The 16,391-nt window shown below is 37.1% G+C and overlaps 1 protein-coding gene across 2 annotated transcripts in view; it reads left to right on the plus strand.

Moving 5' to 3' along the window:
* Window positions 1–16,391, plus strand: part of ascc3 (activating signal cointegrator 1 complex subunit 3) — a 54,430-nt gene that overhangs the window by 34,535 nt on the left and 3,504 nt on the right. For both annotated transcript variants that reach the window (XM_077574617.1, XM_077574618.1), the window contains exons 25-39: window positions 908–1,128; window positions 1,906–1,991; window positions 2,754–2,920; window positions 3,821–3,966; window positions 5,122–5,242; window positions 5,888–6,030; window positions 6,231–6,368; window positions 7,280–7,400; window positions 8,369–8,501; window positions 8,792–8,917; window positions 9,543–9,654; window positions 9,725–9,859; window positions 11,740–11,964; window positions 14,336–14,487; window positions 15,130–15,280. In XM_077574617.1, the coding sequence (XP_077430743.1) occupies window positions 908–1,128; window positions 1,906–1,991; window positions 2,754–2,920; window positions 3,821–3,966; window positions 5,122–5,242; window positions 5,888–6,030; window positions 6,231–6,368; window positions 7,280–7,400; window positions 8,369–8,501; window positions 8,792–8,917; window positions 9,543–9,654; window positions 9,725–9,859; window positions 11,740–11,964; window positions 14,336–14,487; window positions 15,130–15,280 (2,177 nt within the window). The remainder of the gene's footprint in view (window positions 1–907; window positions 1,129–1,905; window positions 1,992–2,753; window positions 2,921–3,820; window positions 3,967–5,121; window positions 5,243–5,887; window positions 6,031–6,230; window positions 6,369–7,279; window positions 7,401–8,368; window positions 8,502–8,791; window positions 8,918–9,542; window positions 9,655–9,724; window positions 9,860–11,739; window positions 11,965–14,335; window positions 14,488–15,129; window positions 15,281–16,391) is intronic.

Below are 16,391 nucleotides of genomic sequence, written 5' to 3' on the forward strand. Positions count from 1 at the left end.
CATTAACTACAAAATGAACTTTTATCCCAGTCATGAGTTTAGCCATATTGTGTATAGTGAATTGGTGGGAGGGATATTTGTTCGGAAGACATACAGTAACAACTCACATTATGTTTTAGCGGCAGCTAGCAAGAAGTTCAGCGTAGCATGCCACAGGATCGACTCTCAGCTGAAACTTTTTCTTTGTTAAAGATAAATCGGTCCAAGTATGTTCCAAACTGTAAATACCGGTTGCCACTTGCTTCCTCCTTGCATCCGTGAACCCTTTTAAACAGGCCGCGTGCCCGACACGTCAGCAAGTCTCACTCTCTTGCTCACTCGCTCATTCTCTCACTCTCTCTATCTCTCTCGCTCTTTCTCTTTCGCTCTCATTGTAGGAATTGTAATCCCTCAAAATAATTTAATACATTTAATAAAGTTACCTGTAATCTGATGACATGTTTTTTTTCCTTTACTGTAACAGAATACAGTTAAATTTTTGGGGGTAATCTGATTATGTAACGGCGGTACATGTATTCCGTTACTCTCCAAGACTGATTATGTCATACAGGAAACCTCATGAGAACCAGACGCTAAACAAATAATGTAATTTCTGTGAATGCTAAAGAGCAGATGTTTAACTCTGAAATGCTATGAAATTAGATGAATTGTTGAATTGACATTGTGAGATTTAGAATGGATTGAATCATTTAAGGATGAGGTAAAGTTGATATAAAAAGTGGATTTTTTTAAATCCACCCTATTTTGTTTTTGTGATATATAAAAATTAGACAAAGATAAAGGTTGAAAATGTATTGGTAATGAACAACGGTAACTGAAAACAACTGTACGTGATTTTAGTTTTTTTTTTTTTTTTTAATTTTCAAGAAATGTAGCTTCCAATTTTCAAATTATATTTCCCTCACAGAGCTGTTGGACCTGCAGCCGCTGCCAGTGACAGCTTTGGGACACCGGGAGTATGAAAGCTTGTACAAGTTCACTCATTTCAACCCCATCCAGACACAGATCTTCCACACACTGTATCACACTGATACTAATGTGCTGCTGGGGGCACCAACGGGCTCTGGAAAGACCATAGCTGCTGAGATGGCCATGTTCAGAGTTTTCAACAAGTACCCAAGTGCTAAGGTGAGAAATGCAACTCTTGCCTACCAGTCTCAGTTTGTATGTATGTAGGCCTTTGTATGTATTGCCTTTATTTTTCTCTCTCTTTTTTTATTGCCAGTGCTGTGATATCATCTCCAAATTCATTTTGGTTTAGGATACAGTATGTGCACATGTCACCTAAAGCAAATATTAGAATTAATACAACTTTATTTATTTATTTTTAAATTAAGTTGTCTTGCAACTGCAACATTAACATACAATAAATACATAAAAACGATTTACAGAAAAGGATGAAGTTGTTTTGAATAAATCACTACTATAATATTAAACTTATAAACAATTAGTGCAAAAGGAAGCTGGTCTAGATTTATATAGCCTAAACAAATTAAAAATATATTTTAAAAAATTCTCCAAGGCTGTTAACGGAACCGTTAAGGTGGAGCTTACCAGTCTAGTACTGGGGTCCCCATCCCTTTTCCTCCATGAAAACAGACTGAATTATCTTTGTGAGTAATAATGATCAATAATTTTGCCTATTTTCTGACATGTTGCGTACCAAGCCAGAAACTGAATTATAATTAGTTTATGATTCTGGATTTTCTTCACTTTCAATTTCAAATAATGTTCTGTTTTTGAATAAGGAAATTGAAATTTAAAATAAAAGGCTTATTTAATGAAATTGAATTTTTTTTACATATTAATCAATTATTGACATAATCGTTAGTTGCAACCATAAACTCAAATAAATTTCACTCGTTCGAAAATGTTTACAGTATATGTTTTTTGTTGTGATTTCAGGTGGTGTATATTGCCCCCCTTAAAGCTCTAGTCAGAGAGAGAATTGAGGACTGGAAAGTCAGGATAGAAGAAAAACTGGGCAAAAAGTGAGTTTGGCGAGATGAAGTTCACACAAACGTATACATAAATGATTCTATTCTTGCTATATTGCAGGATGGGGTTCACATCCATGTTGCCAATTGTGTGTGTATAAACAATTTAATGTGCTGCAGAGAATCACGATATTTAATGACATGAGAAAAGTGTTCCGAATTGTAGATACTTGACTGTAACAAAGGCAAAGCAAAGATTTTATTTTTTATTTTATTTTATTTTTTTACTTGGTAAACATTTTATCCTTTTTTCTTTTGTGTATAAGGTAGTGCTGCACGATATTGGAAAGATCTGCGATATAGTTGATGAATATCGATATTATTGCGATAGTTAACATTTACCTAAAGAAATATTATTTTTATCATCTAAAGAATGAATAACTTTTTTTTCATGTGGCAAAATAAGCAAGCTCAATGAATTCTTAGTTAATTAATTGTAATTACCTTAGATATATGTTTAGCTCTTGGATGGTGATGCACATTTAAGTTTGTGTCTGACTGGTCAAATTGAGGTAAAAGCAAAAAATTCCTTCCGTGCATATTGCATGGGCCAATATCGCAATATTGATATTTTTTTCGATATATTGCCCAGCCCTAGAATAAGCGTGTTAGAATAATGTTTTTGTTTTGTTTTTAAAAGACAAAAGCATGTTCATGTTTATTATTTCCATGGTTTAATTTTATTGTAAGTTGTGTCTAAGTTATATTCAATGTATGAGGGGTTTAAATTGTTCTCTGTTCTGTATCAATGTGTAGAGTGGTGGAACTGACAGGTGATGTGACCCCAGATATGAGAGCTATAGCACAGGCTGACCTCATTGTCACCACACCAGAGAAGTGGGATGGAGTAAGCAGAAGCTGGCAAAACAGAAGCTACGTTCAGAAAGTAGCAATCCTGATCATTGACGAAATCCACCTGCTTGGTATGTTAGGATGGTTTGGATTGATACTAATGACACCTGACTGATCTTCTAGTATTGTTTTATATGTTGTTAATAATGATATTATGAATAACACAGTCATAGGAGGCCATTGTGTGGGTTCCTTCAAGTGATATATCCAGAACTGGATACACATTGTATGTGAATAGTTAGTCAGCTAATGAGCTTTAAATCTACTGTTAAGCAGTATGGTCAATGAACCCCATCACGGCAGTTTATCAACACATTTGTCGTTAGTTTGATGACAGCCTCCCTCTTATTCAGTCTCACACAGCAGCAAACAAAGTGAGTTTGCCACTGAACATCTCCCCAGCTAGCTAGCTGAGCAATAGGATGTAGCTGATCCCCGCCGGAAACGAGGATTCTTTTGTACAAGAAAAGTGGGCCAAACTCTTCTACTGAGACTCATCAACAGTTGAAACCCTTGATTTCAGTTACTGCTGCCAAGAATGGCACATCCAGTTATTAGTTCCAGGAGCCAATTACTTGTTCACATAGGTTTGGATTTATATTTCCCTTAAAAAAATCAAATCATAATTTCCTACATATTATATTTATTTTGTGAGATATTAAAATTGGGGTGATAATCTGAAACATTTGAGTGTAAAAAATCTCTCTCTCTCTCTCTCTCTGTCTCTCTCTCTCTCTCTCTCTCTCTCTCTCTCTCTCTCTCTCTCTATGTGTATATATATATATATATATATATATATATATACGGTATGTAAAAAAAGAAATCAAAAGTCAGAAATAGGGCAAATACTTATAATGTATGTGTGCATTTTATTAGTTAAAACCGTAAACTCTAAGTGGTACTTTAACTTTAATATCTTCACTCTACCGTGTCCTGTTAAAAAAAAAACACAACATTTTGTGTGATTATAGGGGAAGATAGAGGTCCAGTGTTGGAAGTCATTGTGTCAAGGACCAACTTCATCTCCTCCCACACTTCTAAAAGTGTTCGAGTTGTCGGTCTCTCCACTGCGCTGGCTAATGCGCGAGACCTTGCTGACTGGTTGGGAATCGTACAGGTAAGGAACCTGTGCTGAATGGTCGGGGGCCAGCAAGGCCTTCTCTGCTGATCTACCTAACCTAAAACATGTAACATGAAATTATATGAGGTTATTTTCAAAGGTCTTTTCTCTCATTTCGTAGCATTTCTCTTGCCTGCACTGTTTCCATTTTCCAGTATGTGTTAGATTTTTTTCCATGTCATTCTATATAAATCTATAACCTAACGGTGTTGTTTCTTCAGCCAACCTTTATTAGCAAAACACACGTGTAGCAATATACACACTAATACTGTACATTTAATAATCACCATCTCAAGTGAGTGTGATGCATTTTATTAAATTTTTTTGTTGTTGTTATTTTATTTGATAAATGTTGATTCTGAACTGCTTCAGATGATACATGTGACACAGTTGCGTGCTGTTGCATTGCATTTTTGTTTTGTATTTATAGTATGATGTCAGTTTCTATTATTCCAATGGGATCCCAGGTAGCAAACTGTGCATTATTATTCAGACATTTAAGGTTCATGGGAGTGTTTCATTAGTTTGTTTGTTTTAAATAATTCGTTTGCACTATAATTCAAAAGCAATGTCTGATTTTCATTGGATACAATTTTAATTAAATTTTTATTTCTGCCGTTTTTCAGAGTCAAGTTATTTTTGCGCCCACGTTTGTTTTTTGTTTCATTAACAGAGGGGTAGCTACCATTTTGTCCATGTGTGGAGATGAGTCTTTAGTCCGGCCACAAGATGGGGTTATTGCCCATTCTTGTGTTCCTTGAGTCTGCTTTACTTTTTGCTTTCTGTAATGGGAGGGCTGATTTGTAACCCATTGTCCAATTTTTTATTAGTGCGTTTAAAATACACAATGCACACAAAGACAGAACATGTTAGTAACGGCATCCTAAATCACAATTTGATTTCAATGTTGTTGACACGGCGCTGCTGCACACCACCACAATCACATTAAAATCCATCACCACCATAAAGCTTTCAGACTTTATAGCACCAGTCCGGCAGCTATTTGTGCCTCGCTTTCTCAATGACAGTGATAGAAACCTCACATTACTACCAGATGGGGCTTTGTAATACCAGCTGCTCACATGATACTTTATGCATTCCGTTTTTCCCTTTCCGCTTTTCTCCACACCCTTCTTGTCTTTTGTTTGACAGGTGGGCTTGTTTAACTTCCGTCCTTCTGTTCGCCCTGTACCGCTGGAGGTTCACATTCATGGGTTTCCGGGACAGCACTACTGCCCCCGCATGGCCACCATGAACAAACCCACCTTCCAAGGTATATCTGAAGAGACCTGAAATTGCATTGTTTAGTTCATATCATACACTCTTGACAATTTTCATTTAACTGCTTTAGTAGGATTAATGCTAATATCAAACAAAACAAATCAGAATGTCACTAATGACAATACATTTTCAATGTATTTTTTGTTTTAATTTAACGCATTCACTCCCATCCATTTTCACTGAAGCAACCCCCTTCGCTGTTTTACTGGATTTTGACTGATTTTGCAAGGTCCACAGACTATTCTATTCTATTGCTATAAAACATGGAACCTACCACAAGAAAGATTAGAATCTCTTCTTTTATCAGGAAAAGCAGTATGTTTGTATCTGTTTCAGTTTTGCAGCAATTAGCATTAGAATATAGCTAAGTTTCATCATTATTCACAAACCTGTTGAAAACACTGAGGAAAAGAGCTTGTTGCAAAATGGTCCTGGCTGATCTCTTATACTCCGCTGCCACCCGCTGGCCATTTTTTGGTAATAACTACCATTGGTTTAAGCGACCTCTTCATGTCAGAAACTCAATCAAAACCTTCCGTATGCTCTAGCATTAAAAAACATAAAAAGCGTAGTTATACGTTTTTGTGTTTCAATGAGTTAATTATCTTTAACATACTTGGTGTGCTCATCTTCACAGCAATACGTAGTCACTCTCCAGCTAAGCCAGTGCTGATCTTTGTCTCATCTCGACGTCAAACCCGACTCACAGCCCTGGACCTCATTGCATACCTGGCGACAGAAGACAACCCCAAACAGTGGCTGCATCAGGACGAGAGAGAAGTACTGTGTATTACCACCAAGCGGCTCATTTACATCACTAATGATTTCACAGTTTATACATACATGCATTGTACAATTCCCCAGGAATATTTTCTGTGCTAAAAAAAAAAGTCTTAATCATCCACTGTTGGAAGTAAATTATGGTCTTGAACACCTGCAGTATAAAATATTATACTTATGTGACTTTCTTTTGTCTGTAGATTGAGGACATCATTGCCACAGTGCGGGATTCTAACTTGAAGCTAACTTTGGCATTTGGAATCGGGATGCATCACGCTGGCCTGCATGAACGAGACAGAAAGACTGTGGAAGAACTGTTTGTCAACTGCAAGATCCAGGTACAATCTTGCTGTATTTCTACAGCTGCTTTGTCCTGGTCTCCTGCCACAGGGTTTCTTTGCCAGTCACCTCAACCAGAAGGGAGTGTTTTGTCCTGTTTTGCCGAAAGAAGAAGTTGTTTGCTAATAAACCTTCCTATGCATGATTTGCATCTTCTCATGTAACCGATGTACTTTTCTTCATGAAGTTTTTTGTGACCAGTAGTTTATGATACCTTTATTTCACTCCTGCCCACTAGATGTTGTTGCTAACGCTTTGTATAGATGTTTTAATGGACTATATGCCACAGAGGTAGAGGGATTTCCGATTTCTGGTTTTTCACCTATCAACTTTGTTTCCGCTTCTGGTTTGTGACGTGTGGGCCGCGTTCCAGTACTTGCGCTTCCACCTTTGTGCCCCTCGGTTGCGCGTTTCCGTCGACGGCTGCGAGTGTGTAGTGTCTGTCTCAGTGTCCGAAGCATTTCAGATAGCTGAGACGCCCTCCCGCCGATGAGCGGGAGCGCGCGGTTGGGGGGCGGAGGCGAAGCGGTGCGATTGTTGGAAGGCGGCCAGCAGTGGCCGGAAACCCAGAAATGGGAAGTCCGTGGTATCCACCCCACACATTTGAGTGAAGACATACAGTACCATTTGTTTGAATCAGCAATGTAATAGGACACACCTGGACAGCCAAGCACATCTGTCACTCACATATTGCAAAGCTCTTGCTCAAAGGAAAAATGGGTGGAGTCAAACACAAAATGTACCTCATTTTTGTGTATAACATTCTTGTGTAAATGCATAGAAATAATAGCTAAAATATAGCCATCTTTTGTCACACTTAAATATTATCAAGAGGGGAATGTATTTATTTTTATTTGAAATTGGCAGGATTTAACGATTGTCAACTGATCACTGTTGTGTGTATTCTCAGGTTTTGATTGCCACGAGTACTCTGGCTTGGGGAGTAAACTTCCCTGCTCATCTGGTGGTTGTCAAAGGAACTGAATACTTTGATGGAAAAACCAGACGCTATGTGGACTACCCCATTACAGGTACAAATTTGTTGTGCATAAAGTTCTGAAGTACGCTTGAGTAAAAAGAAAAGAAAAGAAAAGAAAAGAAGAATGATAATGATAGGCCATGAAAAAGAGTGAGTAGTGTAGTTTGTTTTGTAAATCTTTGAGACACTAATTTTGGAAGAGTTCTTGTTACGCAATTTAGGACAAAAATGTATAATGTTAAACATATATAATGTTATGTGTAATGTGAAACAAAATTGCAGTACACTCTTCAATTTTTTTATTTTTACAGGTGTTTTTTAAATTATTATTATTATTATTTTGCCGTAATATATTTATATCTATTGGTGCCACACAGACTTTTTTGCCAATGCAAAAGGAGCATTCTGGGAGAAATTAATTATTTACACATTGTACAAAACAAATTGATGTGATTGATGTTATTGAAAATTAATGCTAATTTAATTTTCCTGGTCAAAAGTTTGTTAGTGAAAAATGGACCATCTTGACCATCTCCATTTCTCTTTCTATCTGCATCATGGTAAAACAATTAAAAACCCTTGCCTGAAGCCATTCAACTGTAGTTTAACAGCCCCGAAGGCAGTTGTTAACTTGGGCCACAGCCAATGCAGTATGGAATTCTTTGAATTTGAAGATTTAAGCCAGATGCCCTTCCTGATACTGCATTTACTTACCGTGGCCCCTGTAGGGCTGCATTATTTCTTCTTTATTTGGCCTATTCAAAAAATAAAAGATAAAAATAAAGAAAATACAACAATTTCAGACAAAGTGTTTCTTAAAGCCATAAGGTTGGCATCAGAATCAACATAGAGAATTCTGCAACTTCTGTAATTTGCCTTTTTGTTTTCAGAATTATTCCTTAATTTTTACTATGGGTTGCAAACAATTCTGATTTGGAATAAGCAACTCTAATATTGTGTACAGCACATGAAATCTAAAATATAGACGTGCAGTCAATATTATTTAATATTTCTCTGTAGATGTTCTGCAGATGATGGGGCGAGCCGGTCGGCCTCAGTTTGATGACCAGGGCAAAGCGGTCATTCTTGTCCACGACATCAAAAAAGATTTCTACAAGAAATTTCTCTACGAGCCTTTCCCTGTTGAGTCCAGGTGAGTGCAAGAAGCGATTTCTAAGTCTTAGCGATTCCTTCAACAATATAAGAAAAGCAGGCTGAATTTTTTTTTTTTTTTAAATAATTATTTTTTCCATGTTAAATGCAGTTGTTATTGTTATCTATATCTATCCTGTGAATGACTTTCGGCATGGAGTAGGGCGTTTGATGTAAATGCTTTATATAACAGGTTATAAGGCCTTCATTTTGATTCTTTTTTTTTTTTTATTACCATCATTATAATTTTGTAAAGATTAATGTAAAAGTGAGTGATTGTTGTATCCTCAGCCTCCTCAGTGTGCTGTCAGACCATTTGAATGCAGAGATAGCTGCAGGGACCGTCTCTTCCAAGCAAGATGCAATGGACTACATCACTTGGACTTACTTTTTCAGACGGCTGGTGATGAACCCCAGGTTAGGTTGCTGTGACACTCGTTAACAGTTAACTACTTCAGTTTAAAGAAGAATCAGGATTTGATAATGAACTTAAAAACACAACGTGTGATCTTACAGTGTACTTTTTACGTTACATACTGAAGTTATTTTCCACTTAGTATTGCTCGATGTTTTGTACCTAATGGTTTTTAATAAAGAGTGGTATTATTTCTCTTTCATTCATCCAGCGCAATCCTGACCTGGTAAAAATTGTCTTTGATTATACTTTGGCGAAGCCTCATGTGGTAACTCTTAAATGGCTCTGCCAAATATGGAACCTATTTACAACACAGTTTGATAGTGTAATCTGGGAGTCATTTTCTGTGAAGACTGGTCATTTTCCTTTCGGATGGCTATTATTTTCTTCTGTAAAGTGTATACAGACGTGTTTCCAGTAGAATAATTCTTTAATGCTCACCCAATGTCAGACTTTTTACCGAGTAAAATTACCCTTTACACATCTAAGGGTTCTATTCTGTACATGCCTTTTGAATATGTTTAATAGATGAGGGATAACATGTTAAAACAAAAAAAGAAATAGACATAGTTGTTATCATAAAATATTATATAAAACTGACTGCAAAATGGTTTTGTCTGTGTTCAGTTATTACAGCTTGGAAGACATCAGCAATGATTCTATTAACAAATACCTCTCCAATCTGGTGGAAAGGAGCCTACGAGACTTGGAGTGCTCCTACTGCATTGAAATAAAAGAGGTGTGTCCTTTTGTTAAATACTTTTGTCTCAAATTTCTGTTGAACTTATGACATTTCTATGCTTGTGAAGGATGACCGGTCGATTGAGCCTTTGTCGTATGGTCGCATTTCGTCATATTACTACCTGAAGCATCAGACCATCCGCTTGTTTAAAGAAAGACTGAGGGGGGAACTTCCCATCCACGAGATTCTTTCCATTCTGACTGTGAGTATTCACATACAGCAGTGGTGTCCAAACTCGGTCCTCGAGGGCCGGTAGTCCTGCAGGTTTTTGAGGTTTCCCTGCTCCAACGCACCTGTTCCAATCAACAAGGTCGTTATCATGCTTATGCAGAGCTTGCTGATGAGCTTCAGCTGTGTTGGAGGAGAGAAATATCCAAAACCTGCGGGACTACCGGCCCCCGAGGACCGAGTTTGGACACCACTGACATACAGCATCCATATTTGTTTGTCTGTTTTTATGATAGCAGAATACTTTCTGGCAACAAAAGAATTTCAAGACATTAGTTGAACAGGGTTCTACTAGTTACCTTCTGGGGTGGGTGCACTGGTTTGGGGTTAGTTAGTCATAATTAGTTAGGTACTCTAACTCTCAACAACGTTTATTGACATATACTATAATCCCAATGAATCAAATTACCCATTTTTAAATGGTGATTACTAAAGAATGGAATAAGGTAGAAACATACTTTTTTTCTAATGAAAGAATGGAATCCAATCTTTCATATGGTATCCACCATGTTTATGTAGTCATAGCACACAATATTCTGTTTTCCTTGAAAGATGAGTGAAAATGCTTGAAATCGGCTGGCACTGTAGGGGATGTTTTTTGGATAACGTTTGACAGTAAAAGAGCTAATTCTAACAATAAAAATAGAAAATTAATTCTTCGTTGTTTTGGGTAATGGTTGATTCAAATTTCAAATGAGAAATTATGCAACCGATTACGGTAAATATTTTGTGAACTGCCTATTTCCAAAAATGTTTCTGTGATTGAGCCATTCTAAACTTAGCCAAATTTTGATGGAGCGTAATTCTCTGTCCATGACTTGGAAGCTAGGCTTCCATTTTCAGGAAGTCCAGCCACCAATCATATTAAAGCAAAAAGTTTAGATGTGCTGTAGTGTTAGCAAAGATTACGCATCGCGTGGCACAATGTTAAATACGATCCTGCGTGTAGCAGCTCATCTCCGATTGACAGAGGAACAAGGCATGAGGGGGGAGAAATGAGATGATGCTAATCGATCTCCTCATTTCATGGAGATGTCTACTAAAGAATACATCGCGCCAGTGCCGTATAGGTCTGAAGTGTGCAGATGAGTGTTCATACTGAAGGTTATACTGTCTCGAATATAAAAAGTTTCTTTTCAGACTGAGTTGCTTGAGAAACAAGTAGCCACTAAGTCCCAACACTCTAACGCCGCCCCAGGTCTTATTGGTAGCAAATGCACACTTTGCATTGGCTCTACCAGAACCGCCCCCCGTAAATGTGTTAAGTGTGCTGTAATTAATTACCCTACAAGGCGTTTCATTTGTGTGAACGGGGCCTAAAGCAGCAGCAAACCAACCCCCATGGTTCCTACCCCCTCCTGCCTACAAGCTGCACCGCAATAGTGAAGCTTGTCAACCTGCTGCTCCACTTACTTTTTGTTTCAGTCACAGCACTGACATGTTTTTTTCTGTAATTGCTGCGGTCTGGGCCAAACACACACTGCCCCTCAACAGGAGCTACCTCATTATTAGACAGTTGTTTTTCTTCTTCAAGCACAGTATTATTGTACTTTACCAAAACTTGTATTTCTCGTTTCCTATGATAACATGTTTGAGTCATATGGGTATATGTTGAGTAGAGATAGACTGATATGTTTTTTGTCTATTTTTCATTGCCAATTTAAGCCAATAACCGATATTTGGAGCCAATATTTATTTTCAGTAAAAAATATTTTTAAAAAAAGGAGGGGTCATTGGTGTCAATTCTTTTTTTCTTTTTTTTAATGCGAATGCCAATCTTGACTTGTTTGTAATGTCTTAAAGCATGTTTATTGAACAATTTTCAGACTTATGACTTATCTCTGTTTGATACAGGATGCAGAAGAATATTCCGAGCTCCCTGTGAGACACAATGAAGACCAACTCAACAGCAGCCTGGCTCAACAGCTCCCCCTGAAGGTCAACCCCCACTCCTATGACAGTGCCCATACTAAAACCCACTTACTGCTTCAGGCTCACTTCAGCCATGCCCAGTTACCATGCAGCGACTACTCAACTGATACCAAAACCGTTCTGGACAACGCCATCCGAATCTGTCAGGTATGTTGCTGGGACCTTTACAGTAGTAGTATAACCTACTTAGGTGTCAGAATCACACAATAAATAATGTTTGATGACTACCTGTATGGTAGACTAAAAATGCCAAAATATATAGATAAATATACGTGAACATAAAAACGGATATAAAAATATATAATTCAAAAATATTTAAAATAATAAAAATACAAAATCTGGTATTTCTTTACAGCTCTCTCTCATGAACATAACCATGAAATATCCATCTAATCTCACCTTCCCAATTGCTTGTTCTTCTTCAACCATAGACATGTTTCGGAATTTCATGGTGATTCCACCTGTAAATAGTAAAAAGTGTAAATGCACTAGTCCATAAGGTTGAAGGAAATACAATGGGTATTAGAGAGCAGACGGGGTGATGTGCTGCCATGGCCATTGCTGTGGCTGATTCCTGTGCATATTGGAGCTGTTCCAATATTTTGCTCAGTAGTCGAGCCAAGGAATCCGAGGGTAATGGCGGCGTTCTGTAGATGAGTGGCTACAAAGGGGATTTAGTGAATGATTCAATGTGTGGCTGTAATAAGTCGGTGGAGTCCAGGATTACACTCGGGCTGTTTACTTGTTGGGATTGGCCAGAGTAGTGAGTAAAGCTAGGATTTGTTTCTCCGTCTCCACTTGGGATTGGAAAATGGGCATACGGTGCCTCCAAAAAGTATTTGTCCCCTTTCTCATTATGTATTTTGAAATGTGTATTTTTTTCTCATCTGTATCACACTAAAATGTTACAGAACATTTGTGTGACGTATCACAAAGACAACCAAAATACTGTAGTAATATTAACAAAATACTATTCATAAGTTGATGTTTAAATCATTATTTTTGATGCAATGTCTGATTTCCATTGTTTATATTTCATTTCATATTAATTAGGGATGTCAAAATTATCGCGTTAATTTTGAGCTAATTTAAAGTTCCTTTAACGCCACAAATTTTTTTAACGTGCGATTAATGACTGCCCCTTACTTGGAAAGCCTGTACTGGGGGAATTCCAGTCACAACGCAGCGGACACGTCCATGTCAAAATTTAGCAGTAAGAAATTTAATAATAATGCATATATTTGTGGAGACTGGGGTCAAGTTATATTTTACAATTTGTAAACTTAAAAACTTCATAAGTTACTTCATGTTAAAGATTAGATAGCTCTTAACTCATTCACTCCCAGCCATTTTCACTGAAGCAACCCCCTTCGCTCCCGACTGTTTTACTGGGTTTTGATTGATTTTGCAAGGCCCACAGAATATTCTGTTCTATTTTTATAAAAACTTGGAACCTACCAAAAGAAAGATTAAAGATACATTTCTATCTGTATCTGTTTTGCAGCAATTACCAATAGAATATAGACAAGTTTAATCATTATTCACAAATTTGTTTAGAACTGTGGGTAAATTAGCTTGTTTGCAAAATGGCCCTGGTTGATCTCTAATACTCTGCTGCCACCTGCTGGCCGTTATTGTCATTAATACCATTGCTTCACTTGTTCTCTGCAGTTCAGAGGCTGTATCAAAGCCTTCTGTATGTTCTAGCATTAAAAAAAAACTACATAAAAAAAAATATATATATGTATTTCGGACACTTAACATATTTAAAGGTTTTGGGATAAAATTATTTAATATGAAAAGAAAAATGCACTGAGCTGTCACCGATGTCTTAGAAATGCAATTATGCCGTCTAGTGGCAGAAAAAAATGACTTTATTTACAAATCAATATCATACTCGTTTTTGGGGGGTTTTACAGTACAGTACATCGTTTTAATTATAACTCAAGTTTGTGAATTATTATGAAATTACTGTATCATTGACTAAAAGATGCAGCCATATTTCTTTTAGTTTAACATTTTTTCCACTTTTATGTTAGCAAGAGTATGAAAATCTAGACAAAAATATTTTATTGTACATTTTATTGTACATTTAAAACAGATATAAAATTTGTGATGAATCGCGAGTTAACTATTGAAGTCATGCGATTAATTATGATTAAAAAATGTTAATCGCCTGACAGCCCTAATATTAATTATTACTAGGGGCAGGTGGGATGGTGGTGTGATATTGCATCAATAATGAAAGAATACTGTATGAACAGATAAAGCCTCATCAAAGTTGTAGCAACAAGAGTGAAATATCAAAATTGCCCATTTTTAGCTTCTTTTTTTAACGCAAATATGGACTACCTTAAAATCTAGAACCCGTTTGGCTGGGAAAAGTTGCATCATTTTCAAATTCAACAACATCTAAATAACAAAACCACTGACACTTTCTTGGCACCAAAATACATATTAACCAGTATAATTGCTTTATTTCTAAATGATACGATGCTGTCTTGTCTTGTCTACTCAGGCCTTGCTTGATGTAGCAGCAAATGAGGGCTGGCTTGTTACAGCTTTAAGTATCTGCAACCTGGTGCAGATGATTGTGCAAGGCCGCTGGCTGCATGATTCTTCGCTACTGACCCTGCCACATGTCGAGCAACAGGACCTTTACTTGTTCAGGTAAGCATTACATTCAGAAACATACGTCTCACGCTATATCTGAGCTTTAATCACTCGTTTAGCATTTTTAAGAGCAGATTTGCTCTTAACCCTCGTGTCCTCGTTGGGCATTTTTGTACATTTTTCTCATTTGGCAAACATTTTGATTATGTACTTTTTTTCCTGATGAAAGAAGAGACTCTAATCTTTCTTTTGGTAGGTTCCATGTTTTTATAGCAACACAATATTCTGTGTAAAACAGCCGGGAGCGAAGGGGGTTGCTTCCGTGAAAATGGCTGGGAGTGAATTAGTTAACTTCATTATAATGATGTCGATATAATTGGAGTTTAAATGCCGTAATTATATTACTTTTAGATAAAAAATACATTATCAAACATTGTTTTTGCTCAACCATTCCTTCAAATGTGCATTGCTGTTCTCCTGTTGAGAACAACATTGATGAAGGGCATAAAAAAGTGCCTCCAAACTTTTAAGAACGCTTTTTCACTAAACTGAACAAACATTGCAACCAAATACGACCAATTTCTTGTTTCTTCGTGACTTTGTGAAAACGAATGTTAGGAAAAACAAGAGGCCTTTTTTCCTTAAAAACTCATGTGCATTTGTGTAGTAATGTTGAACATTCTGCTTGATCAAATTTAGGAAATGGTCAAACCAGAAGGGGAGAGGAAACGCAGGATGCTACAATGGACCAATTGAAGGGCTTCCCGAGTTGATGGCTACTTGCAGTGGAAAGGAAAACATTTTTGCAGCAATTGTTGGCCATAATTTCCCTTCAAGCCAAGTTACTCAGGTAAAATTTGTTTATAATGTATCCATTTTTACCCTGAAAAAAGGATATCTAATTTTTTATAAGCATGTGGTGTTTACAGTACATTAGGCTTTTTTCTACCTTTTTACTTTCTGGCTATCGAGACAGGTTTTATAAATTCATGAAAATGTTCGGTTTACATTGTGCGGCAAAAGCAAAGCGGGTACGAGGGTGGCGTGGCTCAGTGGTAGAGTGGTCAACCTGCAACCCTGAGATTTTGGGTTTGATCCCAGGCCAGTATGACCATGTTGAAGTATCCTTGAGCAAGATACTGAATGCTCCTGATTCTGTGTCATCAGTTGGTGACTGAGTATTCAAAATGAAAAACTGCCCATCATACTGCTCAGTGGCACATTTGGTAAATTGCTTTGTCCAGTCACCAGGAGGTTGCAGGTTTGAATCCCACCTCCAACTGTACATTGCAACTATATCCATGGCAATTATGCTAAGGAGTATAAATGTATACCAACTGACTATCATAGTTCCACTTTTCCATCTAAATGAATGGAGGGTACTTTCACATAACACTTTTCCATAAAAGTTTCAACTTTAGTAGGGATGTTTGATACCACTTTTTTTTTCAGACTGATACCAGTACGAGTGCTCAAAGTAGTTGCTGAAAACAAGTACCAATGCCACTGTTACTTTGGATACACCCCCCCCCCCAACAAAAAAAAACAATGACAGACCATTTTCAGGAAAGACAACAATATCGACTTCCTTAAACCAACATGAATTTAAATGCAATTTTCTCTTTTGCTAATTTCTAGTTTCTGATCTTAAAACGGTATTGGCCGTTGTGCGTACCGATACCTTGAAATGAGGCTGGGGATCGGCCGATATGATGGCTGTTGTAACTTGGAAAACCAAGAGCAATAATTCTGATTTTGAGCCTTGGATAAGTTGTACGTATTAAAAAAAGAATGAATAATTTGGGAACTTTTTGTCAAAATGTAAATGCTAGAAGTAGTAGAAGTAGATCATCTCTTAACCCAACAATGGTGACAAAGTTTTAGCTTATTTTATCTACTTTGTTTCATTTCCTGCTAAAAGATATCCATTGATCCATCCATGTTGCAAAAATGAACGCCTC

The sequence above is a fragment of the Vanacampus margaritifer genome, chromosome 9 (genome assembly GCF_051991255.1).
Source record: "Vanacampus margaritifer isolate UIUO_Vmar chromosome 9, RoL_Vmar_1.0, whole genome shotgun sequence".
NCBI lineage: Eukaryota > Metazoa > Chordata > Actinopteri > Syngnathiformes > Syngnathidae > Vanacampus > Vanacampus margaritifer.